The sequence below is a fragment of the Arctopsyche grandis genome, chromosome 3, assembly GCF_051622035.1.
Source record: "Arctopsyche grandis isolate Sample6627 chromosome 3, ASM5162203v2, whole genome shotgun sequence".
NCBI classification, from domain to species: domain Eukaryota; kingdom Metazoa; phylum Arthropoda; class Insecta; order Trichoptera; family Hydropsychidae; genus Arctopsyche; species Arctopsyche grandis.
This window is the reverse complement of record NC_135357.1, coordinates 32,829,603-32,854,005: the sequence shown is the minus strand read 5'-3', so window position 1 is coordinate 32,854,005 and position 24,403 is coordinate 32,829,603. Positions and strand designations below refer to the sequence as shown.

At 36.0% G+C, this 24,403-nt stretch overlaps 3 protein-coding genes across 3 annotated transcripts; all 3 read right to left on the bottom strand.

Annotated features, from left to right (window-relative positions):
* Positions 1-1,337: 1,337 nt before the first annotated feature.
* LOC143909634 (uncharacterized) lies at positions 1,338-4,503 on the bottom strand. Its single transcript, XM_077427715.1, has 3 exons — positions 4,054-4,503; positions 3,661-3,981; positions 1,338-3,586 (listed from the first exon to the last, which is right to left on the bottom strand). The coding sequence occupies exons 1-3, from the start codon at positions 4,171-4,173 to the stop codon at positions 2,378-2,380; spliced, it is 1,650 nt and encodes a 549-aa protein (XP_077283841.1). The 5' UTR covers positions 4,174-4,503; the 3' UTR covers positions 1,338-2,377.
* Positions 4,504-7,741: 3,238 nt separating this feature from the next.
* LOC143910068 (uncharacterized) lies at positions 7,742-10,258 on the bottom strand. The gene is made up of 3 exons (XM_077428423.1): positions 10,037-10,258; positions 9,641-9,964; positions 7,742-9,568 (listed from the first exon to the last, which is right to left on the bottom strand). The coding sequence occupies exons 1-3, from the start codon at positions 10,160-10,162 to the stop codon at positions 8,261-8,263; spliced, it is 1,758 nt and encodes a 585-aa protein (XP_077284549.1). The 5' UTR covers positions 10,163-10,258; the 3' UTR covers positions 7,742-8,260.
* Positions 10,259-18,584: 8,326 nt separating this feature from the next.
* LOC143909204 (uncharacterized) lies at positions 18,585-20,718 on the bottom strand. Its single transcript, XM_077427106.1, has 3 exons — positions 20,526-20,718; positions 20,133-20,453; positions 18,585-20,060 (listed from the first exon to the last, which is right to left on the bottom strand). Exons 1-3 carry the CDS (start codon positions 20,631-20,633, stop codon positions 18,585-18,587), a joined length of 1,905 nt encoding a protein of 634 aa, XP_077283232.1. The 5' UTR covers positions 20,634-20,718.
* Positions 20,719-24,403: the final 3,685 nt, after the last annotated feature.

Below are 24,403 nucleotides of genomic sequence, written 5' to 3'. Positions count from 1 at the left end.
CAAAAGATGTGCACACGACACACTTCAACCCAAAACGTTTATAAAGCAACGCAGCAACCTCCACCGGCAGAGTGAGCCTCTGGAGTTCAAACAGATCACTTCTCCGAAGAAACCTCCTCGTACATACAATAACCATTGTACCAATTGAACAAAAATAAACGATCCTCTTTCAAACTCAACTGAATTTCCATAGGCCGGGAAACGGTCGAAACCTTTCACTCGACCACCTGTTCTATAACTGGTGACCCCCTCAACGAACTTCGCAACTTCTCCGCAGCCAGCACTACCTGACTATAACTGGTGACCCCTGTTCTATAACTGGTGACCCCTGTTCTATAACACGATGTAAATTTTTAAGTTGACCGGAAATGGTCAACTTAAATACTCCTTATAGGTGTCCTCTTTTTTTTAAGTTTTTGAATTCGATTATCTCACAAACCGCTAACAGAATCGGACTGAAATTTTTTTACATGTAATAGAAATAATAATCTTTATAACCTTATATTTTTATCTGAACCGGAAGTAGTACTTTTACTCTAGAGAATCGAGGCTTTTTGTTTTTCTCAGAAACCTTTTGGTTTATTAAACTGAAATTTCATATCTAGAAGTTTAAGCGTAATAACAAGTTATGGATAAAATTTGGTAAGCATCCCTAAATCTGTAGTGGCAGTTTACTCTTGTTTGATTTTCCTTCCACTATTTTTTTCGACCCTGAACGACAGCTGCAGGGGCTGTATATATGCGTATGTGTATGTATGGGTGACCAGTGGCTGTGTATGTGTCGTCGTCTCGATCAGCTCGCTCTGGAGCACGTGCTGGAACAGTGCGGGGTGGGGAATTAAAACTTCTGGCTTTAGCTTAACCTGGTTTATTGTTGTCTTGACGGCCGAGCCGGGGAGTTGCTCGACGCCTCTGCCCCTTTATGGCGGGGGCTGTGGATTGAGTACGCTGGCTGGTCAGGAAGGGTTGACCAGCCACGCCAAGACCTTCTCGGTCGGCGGCTAGCGAGCGTCTGATTTGACAGCCAGCGCGCCTCGTCAGATGAGCGCGCGCCCGTAAGAGCCCAAAACACGGCCACGTGGGTTTTTGGCTCGGACAGACTCCTTAAACATTTAATAAAGTGGGATTTTTTCCTCTTAAAAAGGTCAAAAATCTTGGGCCCACTACTCTGTCCACACCCCTGAACGCATCAAGCTGATAATTTATATTTGTATTATTTATGTACTAACTTAGAGCTGATAAGGTTTTGGTCAGAATTCGTAAACCGGAAGTAGTATTTTTTTTGAAACAATATTTCATTATTTTATTTTGACCTTTTAAATTATTTTTATTTTCTTGATATTTAATGTGTATAATACTGATAGTGATTTTAAGTAATAAAAAAATTTGAACAAAATCCGACAGCCGGAAGTAGAACTTTTGTCTTGTGCAAGTTTCCATACATTTGCGCTCAATTTGTATCGAAAATGCTGTCTCAGCTATTAGTATTTCATAATGCTGCCGGTATGTGTGAATGTGTCTGTACGGTTCAATATAGAATTTTGTTTTGTGACTCATATATTCCTCAAATATATAAATAGTCATGGGTTGGTCACACCTGAATTTTTTATCTAGCTTACATATCTACATATATATCTTTCTGATGTCATCTGTGTTATGTTTAGGTTATTACAACAATTAAATACAGAAAAGTAGATCAATAATCATTTGGGTTGTAAAATTTATTTTAAATAATTCAAAGTTGCACACGCACAGAACTTCAAATTAAAAGTGAAAAAAATTCACATTAAAAATGGCGGAACGTTGGTTACTTTTTGAATGCGATAAAATAAAAATAAAACTCACTTGAAAAAGCGTACATACATATAAAATAACATATTTTTGTTTTATGTAATGAAACTGCTTATAATAATATGAGAACAAGATGTAAGACGTTTCAAAATAATGCCACATAGTTTGCTGTTACACACGATCAACAAATCTATATACCGATGTAAAGAACTTGGAGCAAACATTTGTGCAGTTTTTTCCAATGTGAGATTTCATATGAATCTCTAGGAAATATATAATATGAGAACAAGATGTAAGACGTTTCAAAATAGGACCGTTTAGTTTAATATAAATACTTCGGAATCTGTTTATGAATCGACTTTGTCCCAATTATTGATGTACGGTCGTGATACATATTTTCCATTTGATATATTGCAGTGTTACATAGTTTGCCGTTACACACGATTCGCAAAAATATACATAAAGGACTTTGATACATTTATATATATAAAGGACTTTGAGCAAACATTTGTGCAGTATTTTTCAATGTGAGAATTCTTATAAATCTCTAGGATGTCCTTTAAAGTGAACGACTTGAATAAATGTCTCATTTGAGCCGCCTATTCTCCGTGTGGGTTTTCATATGTCTCGAGAGGACAGACCTATGAGTGAACGAAGTCAAACAAACTTCACATCGGAAAGGTTTTATTCCATTGTGAGAATTCATATGATCAATCAGGCTATATTTAGTTGTGAACGACTTGGAACATAATTCGCATTTGAAGAGTATCTCCTCGTTGTGAGTTTTTACATGTCTCCCGAGGGCAGACCTATGAGTGAACGATATCAAACAAACTTCACATTGGTATGGTTTTATCCCATTATGATAATTCATATGCTCCACGAGGCTAGATTTAACAGTGAACAATTTAAAACAGATTTCGCATTTGTGCGCTTGTTTCGACTTGGTGTGAGATCTCACATGACCCACTAGTAAATTCTTAAGATGGAACGTCTTTGAACAAACATCGCATTCAAACAGCTTCTCCTTGGTATGAGTTTTTAAATGTCGCTTGAGGCTGCACTTATAAGTGAATGAAATCAAACAAACTTCGCATTGGTACGGTTTTATCCCATTATGAGAATTCATATGAACCACAAGACTAGATTTAACAGTGAACAACTTGGGACACATTTCACATTTGAGCAAATTCGAGCCGGTGTGAGTTTTCATATGATTCCTGAGGGCAGACCTATGAGCGTATGAAACCAAACAAACATCACACCGGTATGCTTTTATCCCTCTGTGAGAATTCATATGATCCACAAGGTCAGTTTTAGCAACGAATAATTTAGAACACATTTCACATTTCAACTGCTTCCCACCTGCATGAGCTTTTACATGTCTCTTGAAGGTAGACTTATATGTGAATGACATTGAACAAACTCCACAATGGTATGCTTTTATCCCGTTGTGGGAATTTATATGATCCACAAGGTCAGATTTAGCAATGAATACTTTAGAACACATTTCGCATTGGTGCGATTTTATCCCAGCGTGAGATTTTAAGTGACCCATCAGGTTATGCTTTAGAATGAAAGACTTGGGACAGATATCGCATTTGAACGGTCTGTCCCCGGTGTGAGTTTTTTCATGTCGCTTGAAGGCAGACTTATGAGTGAATGAAATCAAACAAACTTTACATTGGTATGCTTTTATCCCCTTGTGAGAATTCACATGATCCACGAAGTTAGCTTTAACAGTGAACGATTTAAAACATATCTCGCATTTGTACGTGTATTTCCTTCTGATTCTCTGCAAAATAAAACGACAATTAAACAATTATAAGCATACATCTGTTTTACAATTGCTAAATTGTGAAGCCGTACTTGCGAATTCTTCCTGACATTTCCTTTTTCTATTAATAAGGCGTTTTGATTTCCTTCTAATAATACTTGACCCGAATTTCTCGACTCTGATTCATCAACGGCCTGTTGACAGACACTCGACGTTGAATTAACACCAATCTCATCCTGCCAAACCACGTCGTCCAATATAATTTCTTCTATTTTGATATCACAGCTGCCTCCGTGTCTTAGTTTCTGTGTTTTTTCACTCTGAATACAAATATTCTTAAAATTGCTCAACAATTCCAGATTGTTTTTACATAAAAGACATATCGTGTCTGGCAACGGATCATCTTTATCAACCTGTAAAATAAATAGAAGCAATGAGTCTCTGGTGAGTTGACTATTGAGTTGTCAACAGTATCTGTAACCGACTTGTAGCTGACAGCTGGTCAAAATGCGTTGAACTAGTGGATGAGGATAGTCACGGATGTAGACAGAAGACTCGAATGGAGCATAACAGAGACAAAGTCTACACTCCATGGCTCTAAACATGTTATGTAAAATAAAATATAGAGAGGGCAACAAAGTAATGAAATGAAAAGCAGTGGAACGGTTTCGCTTATTCGCCAATAAAACGATGTGATAAGAGAGATGATTATCACACTATTGATGACTATCCGTTTGACACCCATCCGAGCATCAGCCAAGACTGCTGTCAACTGCAGATGTCAAAGAGTAACCGAACCAAGGGAGCATGTAAATTGGTCGAATGCTATACACCGAAATTCATTCACCGAATGCTATTCCACTAATACCGCATTCATCGATAATCTATTGGCCGAAAGGTAAATCCGTCTAATGGTGCGTACGCACCAAGCCAACGAACGGCCCACAGGCCAACTTTAAAAACCAGTAGCGTACAAAATATCGAAATCAAAATTAAATTTAAAAATTGAAATTAAATATCAAAATTAAAACTATTATTATTATATTAAAATTAAATTCAAGTATCAAAATAAAATTATAATCATTATATTAAAATTAAAATTAAATATTGAAAGTTAAAACAGAACATGCACAATTTAAATAAATTTTCGAGATTGACCTAAAATTAGATCATCAACAATCACATACAGGTAACCCTCGACTTTTGTTTGTCGAAGATGTTTTGACTTACGAAGATACGCGCTAAGATCGAAAAAAAATCAAAGAATTATTATTTTTACTTCCCCGTAATGCGCAGTTACTGAGAATATATCATGTATTAGTGTGGGTGATCCAACGATTTTTGCTAACCCGGGGTGTTGTCGGTCACATCAAACGGATTTTTTTATTCTTCAATTGTTTCTCTCGTCGAAATAAATCAAGTAATTAAATCATTTCAGAGGTAAAATTTATCGGATAATGTGTGATTATTAATTTTATTTCGACGAAAGAAAAAAAACCCTTTGACAAATCACCGACATCCGACACCGCGTTTTTATGAATTGTTTTTTTTTTATCGATCATCCAAGTGGAAATACAGTAACATCTCGTGACGACTTTAACAATATTTTTTTTCGCTCGTACGCAGAGAAATTATAATATTTCTCTGGTTTTAAATGCGGTATCGTCGTAATTCAAAATATTGTTGTAATTCAAAACATCAACGATGATCTAATTTTAGCTCAATCTCGCTCTTTAGCTTGATTTTGATATTTAATTTCAATTTTAAAATTTAATTTTTATTTCGATATTTTGTACGCTACTGCTGGTTAAAAAGTTGGCCCAAAATCGTCGTTGGTTTAGGCCGTAAGCACCATAATACATAGGCTCCCAAACTTATTTTCCCCGTGGACCACTAGCCCAGTATTTTATCCTTCGTGGACCCCCTCCCCCAGGATGCGAAATTTTCTAATTTTTTTAAATACAAATATGAATACACTGTGATAGGTTTTTTTGTATAGTGGATAATTGTAAAAAAAAAAATGTATATTTTTTATTTTTATCTTTATTGAATATTTTTTTAATGAAAAATTTTCATAAAAAAAAATTCAATAAAGATAAGAATAAAAAATATACATATTTTTTTTACAATTGTCCACTGTACAAAAAAACCTATCACAGTGTGTTCATGAACAAATCAAAACACAATAAAGTTCTTACATAAAATAATAAATTCTGTTAATAAGAGGGATGAACCTGATGCTCCGATATAAATTGGTCAATATTTGGGTTCAAATTCGTAAGGTACAGTCATAAATCTCCACGTACAGTAATTTGCAACCGATTTCTTTTTTTTCGTAAGAAAATTGGCAACTGCACTAAAACCTCTTTCCACGAGGTACGAAGAAGGACATGCTATCAAAAACTTTCTTGCGATAGTCCACAATATAGGATAAGCAACAGGGATATCTTTCTGCAGCCAGAACTGCTGGTAACCCTTTCTAAACTGTACCTTAAGTTCTTCGTTTGTACTTAATCCAATCAATTCTTCTTGTACTGTGACTTGTACTGTATCCACATCTTCAATGTCGCAGTATGGATTAATAATCCACGGAGGTATTTCCATAGTCAAAATATCCTCAATATTTGATTTGATTTGCATTATTTTGATTAAATTTGATTCCATTGATTCCGGTCCGTGGACCCCCATTTACATCTCGTGGACCCCCATTTTTTTTTCTTCCTGTCAGGCAGCCTGGCAGTCCTCCTCGGACCACTTTGGAAACCTCTGGTCTAATATGTTTATATCGAAAGACAAATTCACGGAATTTCTAGTTTTAAACCAGTAGTAGCCGAGTTTCAAACCAGTATTAGTAAATTTAATTATTTAGTAATTTTTTGACGCGATATTAACAGATGGAGTAGTAACATAGACAGAGAAATGTTATAACTAAAGGGCGGACCGAAAGCGTGTTTTTTCCAGCAATCAGGGCGTTTTGGGTCTATTTACAAAGCTAGAGTGCAAAAAAAAAGGTTGTTCATAAAATTGGACAAAGCACAGCGAACACTTAACAATGAACGGCACGCTTCCAATCCGACCTCTAGTTATAACCATAGGCCGGCGCGACCCCGCGCACCATTGTTCATTTGGTGAACATTTTTTTTGCTCTCTATCTTTGTAGTTTGCCCTGTTTCCTGAAAAATAGCCCAAAACGCCCTCTTTCCTGGAAAAAGCACGTTCCATCGCCGAAGACTAGTTAGATATATAGATATATATAATACAATAAAAAGTTACATATATAATACAATTAAAGGCGGTAGTGAGTCATGTTTTTGACTGTTCGCTTGCATATTCTTTTTGATGGATAAATCAATACGAGATAAAGAGACAGCTATATTTTCCTCACTTTTGGTGCGTGGCTATTGAGTCATGCATTTGCCTGTTGGCCTTACCTGGATGCGGTGCATCCGCTCTAAAATCGCCAGACAAATTGAACGACAGATTAACGGACGGCTGCTTTAAATGCAATTCTCATCTTCTCGAATGATAGATTCTAATAAGATTCAATAAGTTCCGAATCTTGCCTTATTAAACTCGCCAGAAAAATCCAACTCAATTTTAATAATTGTATCTGTGCACATCGAAAGGTTACTCGTCATCTGATGTGCAATCTATCATTCGAGAAAACGAGAATTACGCTTAAAGCTGCCATTCTGTTAAACTGGCGATTTTAGAGCGGATGCACCAAACCCGTAAGTATTCAGTAACAGATGATCCGCTTGAAATACCTAAAAATGGTAAGTACTCATCGTATGACATTTCATCGCTGAATTCCGTTTCTTCTATCTACTTTATGAATATGATTTATAGAACCTAGGCTTTCAATGAATGCGACCTGATTTTTTATTAACAGTACTGCTTATCACTTAATAAAACGGCACTTGACAATTTGAGTCGGCATGTCATTATCAACTAGTATTTTAATGTATTCAATAGTATCGAAAAAATCAATTAGTCGCAACGATGAGATTTGTATGTAATAAATAGAGGTAGGATCGGAAGCGTGCCGTTTATTGTTCAAATGTTGTAAATCCTTTGTAAAAAAGGTTCGGCAAACCTTTAACAATGCATTTACAACATTTGAACAATATACAGCCGCCTCGGGGTCCGGGCTTTAGTAATAAAAAGCTCGTTTCCAGTTTATAAAACTTGTTGATTTTTTATTATTTATGTAATATTGATTGAAGGACAATAAGTCCAAAGACAATAAGTTAATTAAAAAGTCCAAAAAATATAGAATTGGCAACAGGAAATGAAAAAGGAATCTGGATCCGGAATTCAAACAGGATTTCGGATATGGAACTGAAAGAGGAATTGGGATACGGAATTGAAAAAGGAATCGGGATACGGAACTGAAAAAGGAATCGCGATCCGAAACTGAAACAGGAATCTGGAACATGAACTGCAAAAGGAGTCCGGGACTGAAACAGGAATTTAGAACCGGAAATGAAAACGAGATCGGGATTCGAAACTGAAAAAAGGAATCAACATCCAGAACTGAAAAAGTAATCAGGATCCGGAACTGAAACATGAATGGGAATCGAAATCTGAACAGAAAAGAATCGAAAAGAAAATATATATCAGATATAGGTACATATGCATATATGTACATACACAGTGTACATACATACATCATATACATATGGACATACATCATTTGGACCGTCTCCCTTCGGTATGAGTTTTTACATGTCTCTTGAGGGAAGAACTATGAGTGAATGAAGTCAAACAAACTTCACACTGGTGTGGTTGTATCCCGCTGTGAGAATTCATATGCTCCACAAAGGTAGATTTAGCAGTGAACACTTTAGAACACATTTCACAATTGTACAGTATCCCCTCAGAGTGAGTTATTAAAACATGTCGCCTCAGACCAGATCTACGAGTGAATGAAATCAGGCACACTTCACATTGGTATGGTTTTAACCCATTGTGAGAATTCATATGATCCATTAGATAAGATTTAGCAGTGAACAATTTAAAACATATTTCACATTTGTGCGATTTTGCCCCAGTGTGAGTTTTTTCATGTCTCCTGAGGGCAGACTTTTGAGTGAACGAAATCAAACAAATTTCACATTGGTGTGGTTTTATCCCTTTGTGAGAATTCATATGGTCTTTGAAGCTAGATTTAGTAGTAAACAATTTAGAACACGTTTTACATTCGAACAGTTTTTTTTCTGTGTGAGATTTGAATACATGTTTCCTGAGGGCACACCTATGAATGAATGAAATCAAACAAACTTTACATTGGTATGATTTTATCCCGCTGTGGGAATACATATGTTCCACAAGTTTCGATTTAATTGTGAACGATTCAGAACATATTTCGCATTTGTGGGATTGTACCTCAGTGTGAGATTTCAAATGATCCACGAGGAAACTCTTCAGATAGAACGAATTTGTACAAATGTCACATTTAAACAGTTTCTCCTCGGGGTGATTTTTTACATGTCTCAAGAGGGCTGATTTATGAGTGAATGAAGTCATACAAATTTCACATTGGAATGGTTTCATCCCATTGTGAGAATTCATATGATCCAGGAGGTTACGTTTATCAGTGAACGTTTTAGAACACATTTGGCACTTGAGTGCAGTTCCTATTTTGTGAGTTTTTACATGTCTCCAAAAGGAGAACTTATGAGTGAACGAAATCAAACAAACTTCACATTGGTATGGTTTTATCCCTTTGTGTGAATTCATATGCTCTACGAGGGTGGGCTTAGTAATGAATGATTTAGAACACATTTTGCACTTGTGTGCAGTTCCTGTTTTGTGAGTTTTTACATGTCTCCAAAAGGAGGACCTATGAGTGAATGAAATCAAACAACCTTCACATTGGTATGGTTTTATCCCTTTGTGTGAATTTATATGCTCTACGAGGGAGGGCTTAGAAGTGAACGATTTTGAACAAGTTTCACATTTGTATGGGTTTTCCTGCATGGGTTTTCTTCCAGGTGTCTGCAACATAAAACGAATATTATACAATTATAAACGTATATTTGTTACACTTGCCAAATTTCGAAGTCATACTTGTGAGTTTTTCCCATCATTTTCATTTTGTATTATTAAGACGTTTTGCTTTGAATGGTCTGCTAAACATTCATTCCCTGAATTGCTTGACTCCGATTCATTAATCGCATCTTCAACAGCCGATGTTGAATTAATATCAATCTTATCCTCCCAAATTAAATCATCCAATATAACTTCTTCTATTTTGATATCTAAACTCTCAGCGAGCCTTAGTCTCTGTGTGTCTTCACTCTGAATACAAATGTTTCTAAATTTGCTCAACAATTTCAGATTGTTTTTACATAAAAGACATATCGTATCTGGTAACAAATCATCTTTATTAACCTGTAAAATAAATAATAATAATGAATCTCTGTTGAGCTAACGATTGATTTTTCAAAAGTATCTGTAACCGACTTGCAGCTGACAGCAAGTCAAAATGCATTGAACCAGTGAATGAGGATAATCGTGGATGGAAACAGAAGACTCAACTGGAACAGAACAGAGACAAAGTCTACATTCCATAACTTGGATAAAAATCATTAATTCGAACAAGTCACATATATGCAAACGTCAAATGATAACCCGAACTGTCAAAAATTATTCATCGTGATCTGGTCTAAACTTAAAGCTGTTTTCAGCCATGTTCCCTAAATATAAAATACTAGTGTTGTGCCCGTTGATTTCAACGGGTGGTTTCGAAAAGAAATTGAAACACGAATAAAAATAAAGTTAGAGAAATTGAAACGACTGGTTTCGGAAAGAAATTGATGCACGAATTAGAAATTACGAAGTGATTACGAATTACGTTTTGTGCATCTCCGACGCCCCGGGGCCTTCACCCCCAGGGCCGCCGATGCCTCCGTCATCCCGGGGCCTTCGCCCTTAGCGTCCCCGACGCCTCCGGCGCCCCCGACGCCTCCGGTGCCTTCAGTGCCTCCGACACCCCGGGGCCTTCGCCCCCAGCACCGAAATGAAAAAAAAATGAAAAATATGAAATAAACGAAAAAAATATATATTGGTTCTCCATACTGCGCCCATCCTCCGTCACATATTTATATACATTGTGGCGGCTCGCTTATACGACATGGTCGAGTTTGGTTGCCTTCCTGCGAGTGGGGACCAACCCGGCTGGGTTCGGAGAGCCACTACTCACTCTGTATTCAGCTGTCATATAATAAACACGTGCATTAACATGCCAGTCGTCTCATTCGTTCATCCCCCATAACATATTTACCGACAGTTGGTTTTTATATATAGTATAGTATATTCCTTAAATGTTCCATGTTCCCTAAATATAAAATATTGGCAAAAAATTAAATGGCCAGTAGTTAAATCGATTTCTGCAAGTATTTATTGGAACTGCACGCATACCTCCAACATGTATAATATTAACATACTGTTACGTGGACGTGAAGAGGGGGCTTCCAGAATCGGAGAAAGACGACGCAGGAGGGTTGTAATGGCGGTTTATTCGTGTTCTCTCGGCGGCGGTCCAGGCTGGCATTCTTTCCAAGCCGAGAGGGCCCCATATTTATACCCGTTTGAGCTCTACAACTATTGGTCGATGAGTGGGGCGATCCCTTTGGCCGTTACATACGGCTTAATCATTCGTGGAGGCCATTTTGGCGGGAAGGAGAGATCAGGTAATTAGCGCTCGAAAGCCATCGGTCCACGAGCGCCACCCACCTAATGGCAGCGTTAACACTAGCGGTGGATACCGCGGTATTTGACGGCGTGGAAACATACAGCGTGTTTCAATTTTTCACCAATCCGCGAGCCGCACGACGCCCCTCCATAGCTCAGGCAGTACCCCTAGGATTGTCCTGGGGGGATGTCGTCGATATTTCAGAGAGCGTGTCGCGAACATATTTACGACACTTGCTCGGCTCATTACTTTATTCAATTATCTTTCTATTTACCCGGCTTCGCTCGGTATTTGTAATATAAACCGCTTAAACATGGCCAATCTAATGTGGCAGCTCCCCAGGTACAAGGTGTGATACCGCTTCTTCTGTCATAACAAAATGCAGTGCATACCATCACCTCATAACCACTTTATTGTTCAATTATCGTACTCTACTCATAACTGATCATCTAAACACGCAACTTTTATTGTTCGCAGCACACCCACAACACAGCCTTCTACGAATCGAAACTCCAAGCGAGATGACATGACTAAACTACAAATATCAAAATGTCAATATTGAAGTACCTACCTAGTTCGTTTTGTGACCCTCATTTATTAAAAAATGTTGCTAATTTATTGAAAAATGTGATTTTCAGGAAAGAGTTCGATCTTTGCGTTTTCGGTAATATCAGATTCCGGCTCGTCACGTAGACCCCCATAAGGCTAAGGTATCACAATAATTTTTAAAACAAATTTACACAAAAGTCCAATTATCTCAAAGGAAATATTATATGACTTATTCCACTTTCATAATAACCGGAATATACATATGTAGTTAGGAACTTAAAAAGTGCGCTTAAAAATTAATTGTTGAATTTAATCATCTTCATTCTCACTCAATTTCATCACCTCTGTTGCTATATTTATTTATACACTGCTAATTTGATTCAAAAGTTTCTTATTTTCTTTATAAAATTCTAAACTATCCCATGTACGCGTTCGATGAATGCCATGTTTTTTCTAATATGTATCTAAAAAAACCACGTCCCACATTCACCGCTGTCTGATTTCGCCCTCATGCCATATTCATGGTGTTTAATGTTGTTTTCAGTCCATTGTCGAATTACTATCATCGGGCCGAGACTAAAGTTGATGTGGTCGAATAGTACCTAATAAATAAATTATTTTCCAAAAGTAGTAATATAATCAAGATGATTACCATAGTCAGCACGGGTTTTTCTACGTTGGCCAAAAAGCTCAGTTCGTGAAATGTCGAGGATGATGGTATATATATATATCTCATCAGCTCCGCAGCCCGACCTTTTAGATTGCTCTATTTTTTTCAACTCTTTCCTGAAAATCACATTTTTCAATAAATTAGCAACATTTTTTAATAAATGAGGGTCACAAAACGAACTAGGTAGGTACTTCAATATTGACATTTTGATATTTGTGAATTCTATAAATCTGTCCGTTTTTTAAAATAAAACAATTTTGATTTTACATATTCTATCTTCTGTAAATGGTCCGATATTACCTAATCAATATATATATATATATATATATATATATATATATATATATATATATATATATATATATATATATATATATATATATATATATATATATATTTGTACTCATATACCACCCCCATATATGTATATACATATATATGGAGAAGGGCGAGAGAAGTGACGGTGTAGTTTAGTCATGTCATCTCGCTTGGAGTTTCGATTCGTAGAAGGCTGTGTTGTGGGTGTGCTGCGAACAATAAAAGTTGCGTGTTTAGATGATCAGTTATGAGTAGAGTACGATAATTGAACAATAAAGTGGTTATGAGGTGATGGTATGCACTGCATTTTGTTATGACAGAAGAAGCGGTATCACACCTTGTACCTGGGGAGCTGCCACATTAGATTGGCCATGTTTAAGCGGTTTATATTACAAATACCGAGCGAAGCCGGGTAAATAGAAAGATAATTGAATAAAGTAATGAGCCGAGCAAGTGTCGTAAATATGTTCGCGACACGCTCTCTGAAATATCGACGACATCCCCCCAGGACAATCCTAGGGGTACTGCCTGAGCTATGGAGGGGCGTCGTGCGGCTCGCGGATTGGTGAAAAATTGAAACACGCTGTATGTTTCCACGCCGTCAAATACCGCGGTATCCACCGCTAGTGTTAACGCTGCCAATGTCTACGTTACAATACTATTAAGACTAAACCCATTTATCACTTACGTTTGTACCACGCACGACAGTGTGCTCAATAAACCCGAAACAGTAAACACGCACATACCTCATCTTTCACTCTGCGTTATCTGAAGCATCCCGCATACATCTTAACAGTATGTAAATCAGTTTTCACTGATAATTGCAGTGATCAACTCTGGTCAGATCAGTCAAAATTTCGCATTGTGTTTCACTTTTGTGATGTGAATTTCAAATTTCACATCACAAAAGGTCACAAAACTCCATCTATTATTTAAAAATACAACATCATTGAAACCGATATTATTTTGTTTTAAATAATCTTGAAATTATCAATCAAAAGTGCCATCTACCCGTCAACGTAAAAAACTTACATTCGACCAATTACCTTCGACGTACTGAGATTAGGTAAATATGAAATTTGGTATCCTCGTGATTCGGTGTCTTGCTATTCGACCTACTTGCTTCGGTATCGAATTCGACGAATTTACAGTGAATCATATGGACACATGGTTAGACTATTCTTTCTACACAAGTAATAACAATTTTTCAAAAATTGAATACAAACATTTCAAACATTGAATACGATAGAGACATACTATGATACAATGGACAATCAACATTTTTTTAAATATATGTATAGAAAATTTGCGAGAAACAAATTATGTGGGCAGCATATTTTTTTATAAGATTCAACAAATTCGAGATGGTAATAACTCGAATATGTGAGAAACCGAGGGGGAGGATACTGATTTATTGGTTTCGTCATAAAAATTAAGCTAGGTAGATCTCGCCAGCAACGTATTGAGACGAGACTAGAACCTGCAGCCTCTTTACTGGTATGCAATAGCATTATTAGTACATTATGCTGTTATTATATACAATACTAGTGGTTTTACCCGGCTTCGCTCGGTATTTATAAAAATTTATTTGTTTTTTAATAAATTTATTTGAATCGAAAAAAAAAATTATGACAACTAATCAGAAATTACACACACACACACACGAAGAATGGTCTTTTTATATATATGTATAAGGGAATCGGAACGGAAAAAAAACTTGATACGGAACTGAAAAAGGAATCGGGATCGGAACTGAAACACGAATCCGGATCTGGAACTGAGTAAGGAATCGTAATCCGGAACAGGAAATGATAATAGAACCGGGAACAGGAAACGAAAAATGGAATCGGGAATAGGAAATGAATAATGAATTCGGAACTGGAAATGAAAAACGAATCCGGAACCGGAAATTAAAAAGGAATCCGGATCCGGAACTGAAACAGGATTCCGGATCCAGAATTGAAAGAGGAAGTGGGATCCAGAACTGAAAAAGGAATCGGGATACGGAACTGAAAAAGGAATCGGGATCCGATACTGTAACCGGAATCTAGGACAGGAACTGAAACAGGAATTTAGAACCGGAAATGAAAAAGAGATCGGGATCCGGTACCGAAAAAAGGAATCAACATCCTAAACTGAAAAAGTAATCGGGATCCGGAATTGAAAAAGGAATCGGGATCCGGGACTGAAACAGGATTCCTAAGAGGAACTGAAAAAGAAATCCGGATCCGCAAACGAAAAACGAATCCGGAACCGGAACTGAAAAAGGAATCGGGATTCGTAACTGAAACATGAATCGGAATCGAAATCTGAACAGAAAAGAATCGAAAAGAAAATAAATCGAAATTTATATTTTTTTGATAACACGTCACGGATCCTACCACCCAAACCTTACACACATACTTGCATTAAACTTTACAAAGTCTCTTTCGAAATTATATATATATATATATATATTAGATATAGGTACATATTTATTTATTTATTTTACGATCAAGAAAACAATGACCATTTTACATAATGGAAATGGAGAAAGAAAAAAATATATAAAATAAATTACATTGAAATAAATAAGAGAAAATTAATAACTAGAATAATGCATACATATGCTTGCTTACATACACATTTGTGGATACACACACATGCATGTATGCACACGCAAATTTTAACACACGCATATATACATACACATATACGCATATACATATATAAATATATACACATACACATACATATATTACAAAATAAACTACATTATACTAAAAAAATGTTTAAATAGAATGGATTTCATGTTGCATTTACTAACAATGAATAAATCGACCATGGACAATTCATTTCCAATTCTGTGCAGTCTCAACATAGCCGAGTTCAATGAGTAATTACACTGTTCGACACGAAAAATGTTACGGAGACGAGATATGACTTTTCTTATAGATCTATGCCCAGTGAACACGAATCTGGTAATAAAAAGTGTTGATTGGCTCGAGATTCGGAGATATATGTGTTTTTTAAATCGCGCGATTTTTCTATATCTTGGTGTTGTTCGGTCTATTTCTCAAAATCTGTTAATTTCCTGTTAAAAATGAATATTGGAATCTACAGTCGGGTACTTTATCTTTCATTTGTAGTACTTTTCAGCTTTCAAATCTCTCTAAGTAGTCGTCCAGTTCAAATCAAAAGTCAAAATTACGTATTTTCACTTGAGATTTTTTCCCACTGTTAATACTATATTATATTGAGTATTTTCTATTGAAACATGTTTATTAGGATAGTGTTCTGGCCACACTATTTTTTGATTTCGTTTAAAAGGGGTAATTGGATGTGTGGTGAATTTTAAACCGGTTAATTTTCGAGCAAAAATTTCGTATTAGTAGAGAACATATTTGTGTTGCGTGCGCTGTACATATATGTAGCTTGTGAAGCGTGAAGCTGCACGAGCTATACGATGGTCGATGACTCACTATGCTCGCGATCTTTTTAACTCTTTTATGTGTTTATACATTCGTATTGTACTTCAGTTCCCTTCGAGAGGTCTTTCAGTTCGAAAGGTGTTGATAAAACCATAGAATTTTACGGATCGAAGTTATAGACTTAATTTTTTTAAACGTATATTTACGTAAAAATTTTTTTTTTTTTTGTTTGAACTGTTTGAGTGTGTGATATTAAAATTGATTTTGTTTTTATTCCTATATATGTTCTGATATTTCAATATCAGAACATATATAACATAATATTTTATTTTAATATAGATATATTTTTATTTTTTCACAATTATTTATCTTTGAAATGTTCATTATCTTCGTATTTAATTTCATTTTGATTTTTGTTTTTATTTTCCATGTCTATTTTTATTTTTATTCGGGTGCTTAAAATGTACTGATACTTATTTTTACGCTATACATATTCGTATTCAATAAATATATTATTAAATATGTTCTCTACTAATACGAAATTTTTGCTCGAAAATTAACCGGTTTAAAATTCACCACACATCCAATTACCCCTTTTAAACGAAATCAAAAAATAGTGTGGCCAGAACACTATCCTAATAAACATTTTTCAATAGAAAATACTCAATATAATATAGTATTAACAGTGGGAAAAAATCCCAAGTGAAAATACGTAATTTTGACTTTTGATTTGAACTGGACGACTACTTAGAGAGATTTGAAAGCTGAAAAGTAATACAAATGAAAGATAAAATACCCAACTGTAGATTCCAATATTCATTTTTAATAGGAAATTAACAGATTTTGAGAAATCGACCGAACAACACCAAGATATAGAAAAATCGCGCGATTTAAAAAACACATATATCTCCGAATCTCGAGCCAATCAACACTTTTTATTACCAGATTCGTGTTCAATGGGCATAGATCTATAAGAAAAGTCATATCTCGTCTCTGTAACATTTTAAAAGTCGTCATTTGTCGAACAGTGTAATTAGAAGGATTTGAATTTAATAATATATTTATTGAATATGAATATGTATAGCGTAAAAATAAGTATCAGTACATTTTAAGCACCCGAATAAAAATAAAAATAGACATGGAAAATAAAAACAAAAATCTAAAAAATATTTTTGTTTCGAAAGCATTATATTTTTTAAGTAGGTACAAAGTACTTCATATTCAATTTCATTTTGATTTTTGTTTTTATTTTCCATGTCTATTTTTATTTTTATTAGGGTGCTTAAAATGTACTGATACTTATTTTTACGTTATACATATTCGTATTCAATAAATATATTATTAAATTCAAATCCTTCTAATTATTTCATTACAAAATTATTTAAAAACACATTGAAAAAAGTTTGTGACCACTATATCGTTGTATACAATGTCAATGACGCACATACAGCGAACAATGATGCAGCGCACACAACACAAATTTGTGCTCTACTAATACGAAATTTTTCCTCACAGTTTTACCGGCTTAAAATTCACCACACATCCAATTAATCCTTTTAAACGAAATCAAAAAATAGTGTGGGCAGAACACTATCCCAATAAACATGTTTCAATAGAAAATACTCAATATAATATAGTATTAACAGTGGGAAAAAATCCCAAGTGAAAATACGTAATTTTGACTTTTGATTTGAACTGGACGACTACTTAGAGAGATTTGAAAGCTGAAAAGTACTACAAATGAAAGATAAAATACCCGACTGTAGATTCCAATATTCATTTTTAACAGAAAATTAACAGATTTTGAGAAATCGACCGAACAACACCAAGATATAGAAAAATCGCGCGATTTAAAAAACACATATATCTCCGAATCTCGAGCCAATCAACACTTTTTATTACCAGATTCGTGTTCACTGGGCATAGATCTATAAGAAAAGTCATATCTCGTCTCCGTAACATTTTAAAAGTCGTCATTTGTCGAACAGTGTTAGTGGTAAACCTGGGCATATCAAAAATATGGTTACATCTAATTGATCTACCCGGCACATGGAAGCTCACTAAACTCACCAACTCAGAGCAGTTGATGGTGCTGTTAAGAATACCACACAGAATTGAAATATCATTAATTTCCCTTCTGTCATTTAATTTTAGCAAATGAATATCCTTGTAACATATGCATATACACAGTTTAGAATCTGTTCTGTCTACTTTCCATTCGATATTGCAATGGCACACAGGTTTTACTCAGTATGCCGCTTCACATGATTTACAACATTATAATTCGAAGTAAAGGATTTTGAGCAACCACCACATTTGTGCACTTTGTAAGGTGATATCCTTCAAAGTGAACGACTTCGAATGAATGTCTCATTTGGACCGTCTCCCTTTGGTATGAGTTTTTAAATGTCTCTTGAGGGAAGAACTATGAGTGAATGAAGTCAAACAAACTCTACATTGGTGTGGTTGTATCCCGCTGTGAGAATTCATATGCTCCACAAAGGTAGATTTAGCAGTGAACACTTTAGAACACATTTCACAATTGAACAGTATCCCCTCAGAGTGAGTTATTAAAACATGTCGCTTCAGACCAGACCTGCGAGTGAATGAAATCAGGCACACTTCACATTTGTATGGTTTTAACCCATTGTGAGAATTCATATGATCCATTAGATAAGATTTAGAAGAGAATAATTTAGAACACATTTCACATTTGTGCGATTTTTCCCCAGTGTGAGTTTTTACATGTTTATTGAGGGTAGACCTTTTAGCGAATGAAATCAAACAAACATTACATTGGTATGGTTTTATCCCTTTGTGTGAATTCATATGCTCTACGAGAGTGGGCTTAGTAATGAATGATTTAGAACATATTTTGCACTTGTGTGCAGTTCCTATTTTGTGAGTTTTTACATGTCTCCATAAGGAGGACCTATGAGTGAATGAAATCAGGCACACTTTACATTGGTGTGGTTTTAACCCATTGTGAGAATTCATATGATCCATTAGATAAGATTTAGCAATGAACATTTTAGAACACATTTCACATTTGTGCGATTTTGCCCCAGTGTGAGATTTTTCATGTCTCCTGAGGGCAGACTTTTGAGTGAATGAAATCAAACAAATTTCACATTGGTGCGGTTTTATCCCTTTGTGAGAATTTATATGGTCTTTGAAGCTAGATTTAGTAGTAAACAATTTAGAACACGTTTTGCATTTGAACAGTTTTTTCTCGGTGTGAGATTTGAATACATGTTTCCTGAGGGCACACCTATGAATGAATGAAATCAAACAAACTTTACATTGGTATGATTTTATCCCGTTGTGGGAATACATATGTTCCACAAGTTTAGATTTAATTATGAACGATTCAGAACATATATCGCATTTGTGGGATTCTACCTCAGTGTGAGATTTCAAATGATCCACGAGAAAATACTTCATATAGAACGACTTTGTACAAATGTCACATTTAAACAGTTTCTCCTCGGGGTGACTTTTTACATGTCTCAAGAGGGCTGATTTATGAGTGAATGAAGTCATACAAATTTCACATTGGAATGGTTTCATCCCATTGTGAGAATTCATATGATCCAGGAGGTTACGTTTATTAGTGAACGTTTTAGAACACATTTGGCACTTTAGTGCAGTTCCTATTTTGTGAGTTTTTACATGTCTCCAAAAGGAGATCCTATGAGTGAATGAAATCAAACAAACTTCACATTGGTATGGTTTTATCCCTTTGTGTGAATTCATATGCTCTACGAGGGAGGTCTTAGTAGTGAACGATTTTGAACAAGTTTCACATTTGTATGGGTTTTCCTGCATGGGTCTTCCTCCAGGTGTCTGCAACATAAAACGAAGATTATACAATTATATACATATATTTGTTACACTTGCCAAATTTCGAATTCATACTTGTGAGCTTTTCTTAGCATTTTCATTTTCTATTAAGGCGTTTTGCTTTGAATGGTCTGCTGAAAATTCTTTCCCCGAATTGCTCGACTCCGATTCATTGGTTGCATCTTCAACGGCCGATGTTGAATTAATATCAATCTCATCCTCCAAAATTAAATCATCCAATATAATTTCTTCTATTTTGATATCTAAACTCTCAGCGAGCCTTAGTCTCTGTGTTTCGTCACTCTGAATACAAATGTTTCTAAATTTGCTCAACAATTTCAGATTGTTTTTACATAAAAGACATATCGTGTCTGGTAACAAATCATCTTTATTAACCTGTAAAATAAATAATAATAATGAATCTCTGTTGAGCTAACGATTGATTTGTCAAAAGTATCTGTAACCGACTTGCAGCTGACAGCATGTCAAAATGCATTGAACCAGTGAATGAGGATTATCGTGGATGAAAACAGAAGACTCAATTGGAACAGAACAGAGACAAAGTCTACATTCCATGACTTAATCATTAATTCGAACAAGTTACATATATGCAAACGTCAAATGATAACCCGAACTGTCAAAAATTATTCATCGTGATCTGGTCTAAACTTAAAGCTGTTTTCAGCCATGTTCCCTAAATATAAAATATTGGCAACAAATTAAATGGCCAGTAGTCAAATCGATTTCTGCAAGTATGTATTGGAACTGCACGCATACCTCCGACATGTATAATATTAACATACTATTAAGACTAAAACCATTTTTTCACTTACGTTTGTAATGGTCCGTACGCACCAAACCAACAACGATTTTGGGCTAACTTTTAAAACCAGTAGCGTACAAAATATCGAAATAAAAATTAAATAAAAAAATTGAAATTAAATATCAAAATTAAGCTAACGAGCGAGATTGAGCTAAAATTAGATCATCGTTGATGTTTTGAATTACGACGATACGCATTACAACCAGAGAAATATTATAATTACGAGCGAAAAAAACCTTGTTATTGTTTCTTATAAGTCGTGTTTCGCCGTCGATGAAATATATAACAAAAAAAATGTCGGTGATTTGTCAAAGGGTTTTTTTTCTTTCGTCGGAATAAAATTAATAATCACACATTATCCGATAAATTTTACCTTTGAGATGGATTTAATTATTTGATTTATTTCGACGAGAGAAACAATTGAAGACATTATCCGATAAAATTTACCTCTGAAATGATTTAATTAATTGATTTATTTCGACGAGAGAAACAATTGAAGACTAAAAAAATTTTGTTTGAAAAACCGACAACGTGTCGGGTTGGGACCATCGCTCGGTCACCCATACTAACACATGATATATTCTCAGTAACTGCGCATTACGGGGAAGTAAAAATAATAATTCTTTGATTTTTTTTTCGATCTTTTCGATAAGTCAAAACATCTTCGACAAACAAAAGTCGAGGATTACCTGTATGTGATTGTTGATGATCTAATTTTAGGTCAATCTCGAAAATTTATTTAAATTGTGCATGTTCTGTTTTAACTTTCAATATTTTATTTTAAATTTAATATATTGATTATAATTTTATTATGATATTAGAATTTAATTTTAATAATAATAATATTTTTAAATAATAATATTTTTAAATAATAATATTTTTAAAAATATAATAATAATATTTTTGATTTTGATATTTAATTTCAATTTTTAAATTTAATTTTTATTTCGATATTTTGTACGCTAATGGTTTTATCCTGCTAGTTAAAACGTTGGACCAAAATCGTCGTTGGTTTGGTCCGTACGCAGCATAACACGCACGTCAGTGTGCTCAATAAACCCGACACAGTAAACACGTGCATACCTCATCTTTCACTCTGCGTTATCTGAAGCATCCCGCATACATCTTAACAGTATGTAAATCAGTTTTCACTGATAATTGCAGTGATCAACTCTGGTCAGATCAGTCAAAATTTCACAAGGTCACAAAACTCCATCTATTAATAAAATCCATCTATTATTTAAAAATACAACACCATTGAAACCGATATTATTTTGTTTTAAATAATCTTGAAATTATCAATGCAAAATCATCAATGTATTATCAATGCAAATGCCATCTATCCGTCAACGTAAAAAACTTACATTCGACCAATTAGTCTTCGACGTACTGAGATTAGGTAAATATGAAATTCGGTATACTCGCTTCGGTATCGAATTCGACGAATTTACAGTGAATCCCGAACCGGTTCGGTGATTACTAGTCAAATGTGAACCGGTCACAGTATAACCCGTCGCTCTAGATCGGTCACACGTGATCACCCGTCACACTCAATCAGTTTTCACGTGACCGATTTTAGGGTGTGACCAGTTTTAGGGTGTGACCAGTTTTAGTGTTACGGGTGATCACATGTGACCGATCTAGAGCGACCGCTTATCCTGTGACTGGTTCACATATGACTAGTAGTCCGTTTACCTCCCGAACCAATACGTGTCGGTGCTGTCACTTATAAATTTAAGCCAGGGTGGCAACTGGCAACCTTAAGCTCGTTAAGTAATTATTTCTCGTTAATAATTACTAATTAAATATTATTATTGTAAGGTTGAGATTAAGTGAGTGGCGCTCGTGGACCGATGACTTACTAGCGCAGATCACCCGATCTCTCGTTCCCGCCAAAATGGCCTCTACGTATGAATGAGCCGTATGAATGAGCCGTATGAAACGGCCAATGGAATCGTCCCACTCATCGACCAATAGTTGTTGAGCCCAAATATGTATAAATATAGGCCGCTCTCGAATTGGAAACCATTCCGACCTGGAGCACCGACAAGAGCAGACGAATAAACCGCTTCTACAATCCTCCTAGGTCTTTCTCTCTGATCCTGGAAGCCCCCTCTTCACGTCCACGCCACATTATTATTCATTAATCATTTCTAGTAATTATTTCTCGTATTATTGTAATTATTTCTCGTTAGTATTGTTATTAGGTCTCGGTGGTATTGAGAGAGAACCCGAATTAGGCTAACGTAACTCGTATGTTTCCGAAGAAAGGATACGCTGGAGTTCTCACAGACATGGACGAGTTCTTGCGAAAACAATTGATTCGCCAGAATGGACCTTTACGTGCTTAGACAATAGACACGCCAACGGATTGGGATTGTTGTGCTGTGCTGTCCTTAAAGGCCTGACCGCAATATGTGGAACCGCACTGCAGCGGAACTGCGTTGGTGCGAAAGGCAACTCTGACGCGCAGTGTCACGCCAGTCGTAGTGCGTTCATACACACTATATTTGGTCGCACCGCTCCACTGCAGTGTAGTGACCTAGTGTGGTCAGGTTTTTAGGCCGTCAGCACACTTGCGGGCCGCATTTGAGGGGGAAACCGCAATCCGCCTCGATCGTAAGGGCGTCTGCACACTTCTGCACCAGACCGTTCGTTGCGGCTAGCCCGTTGCGTATGCCAGTACGTACGCGTTCATACAAATGAGCGATAGCCGCCACACTGACGGACTTGCGGCTACCGCTCATTTGTATTGAGGCCTCGGCACACTTGCCGGAGCGCCCGCTGCGGATTTCTGGTTGCGTACGCCAGTACGTCCGTTTTCATACAAATGAGCGATATCCGCCACACTAAGCGCGCGGTCCGCAAGTCTGTCGTGCGAACCGCACACCTTTGCGAATGTTTCAATTACGCGCGCGGTTCTCCGACTGCGGCAGCATTTTGCATTTTGCATGCTAACCAATGGAATGAGCCGCACTTGCAGTTGGTCGACGGCGCGCGCACTCGTGTACAGGTTGCGTTCTACACGATGATCGACACCGATCGATTCAGTTTGCCTTTGGGATTTGATAGACAAAAGCTACAGTGATAGGACGGCAAAGAGACGAGCATGGGACGAAATTTCAAAAATAGTGTAAGAGAATTGGGAATTATTTACAGAAAAAGAACATCTTGAAAACAGTAAGTAATATAAAGTAATATAAAGTAATTTATAAGTAATGTAATTAATCAAATGAAATTGTGTTGCCAATTATTTTTTAAAAAATTCTCTTGTATTTATTGCACTTTGAACTCTCAATGTACCAATGTCTCAAGGTGCCAATGCTGGTAGTTCAGAAACTAGCAATTCGTCTTGAAAATTAATTCCATCTCTCCTGCGAACAAAATTATGGAGAACACATGTTGTTTTTACGATCAGTGTAGTAAAGTCAGGTTCCGTAAGAATGCTCGTGTGAAGTACTCTCCATTTATTGGCCAATATACCGAATGCGCATTCAACACACCTTCTCGCTCGGCTCAGACG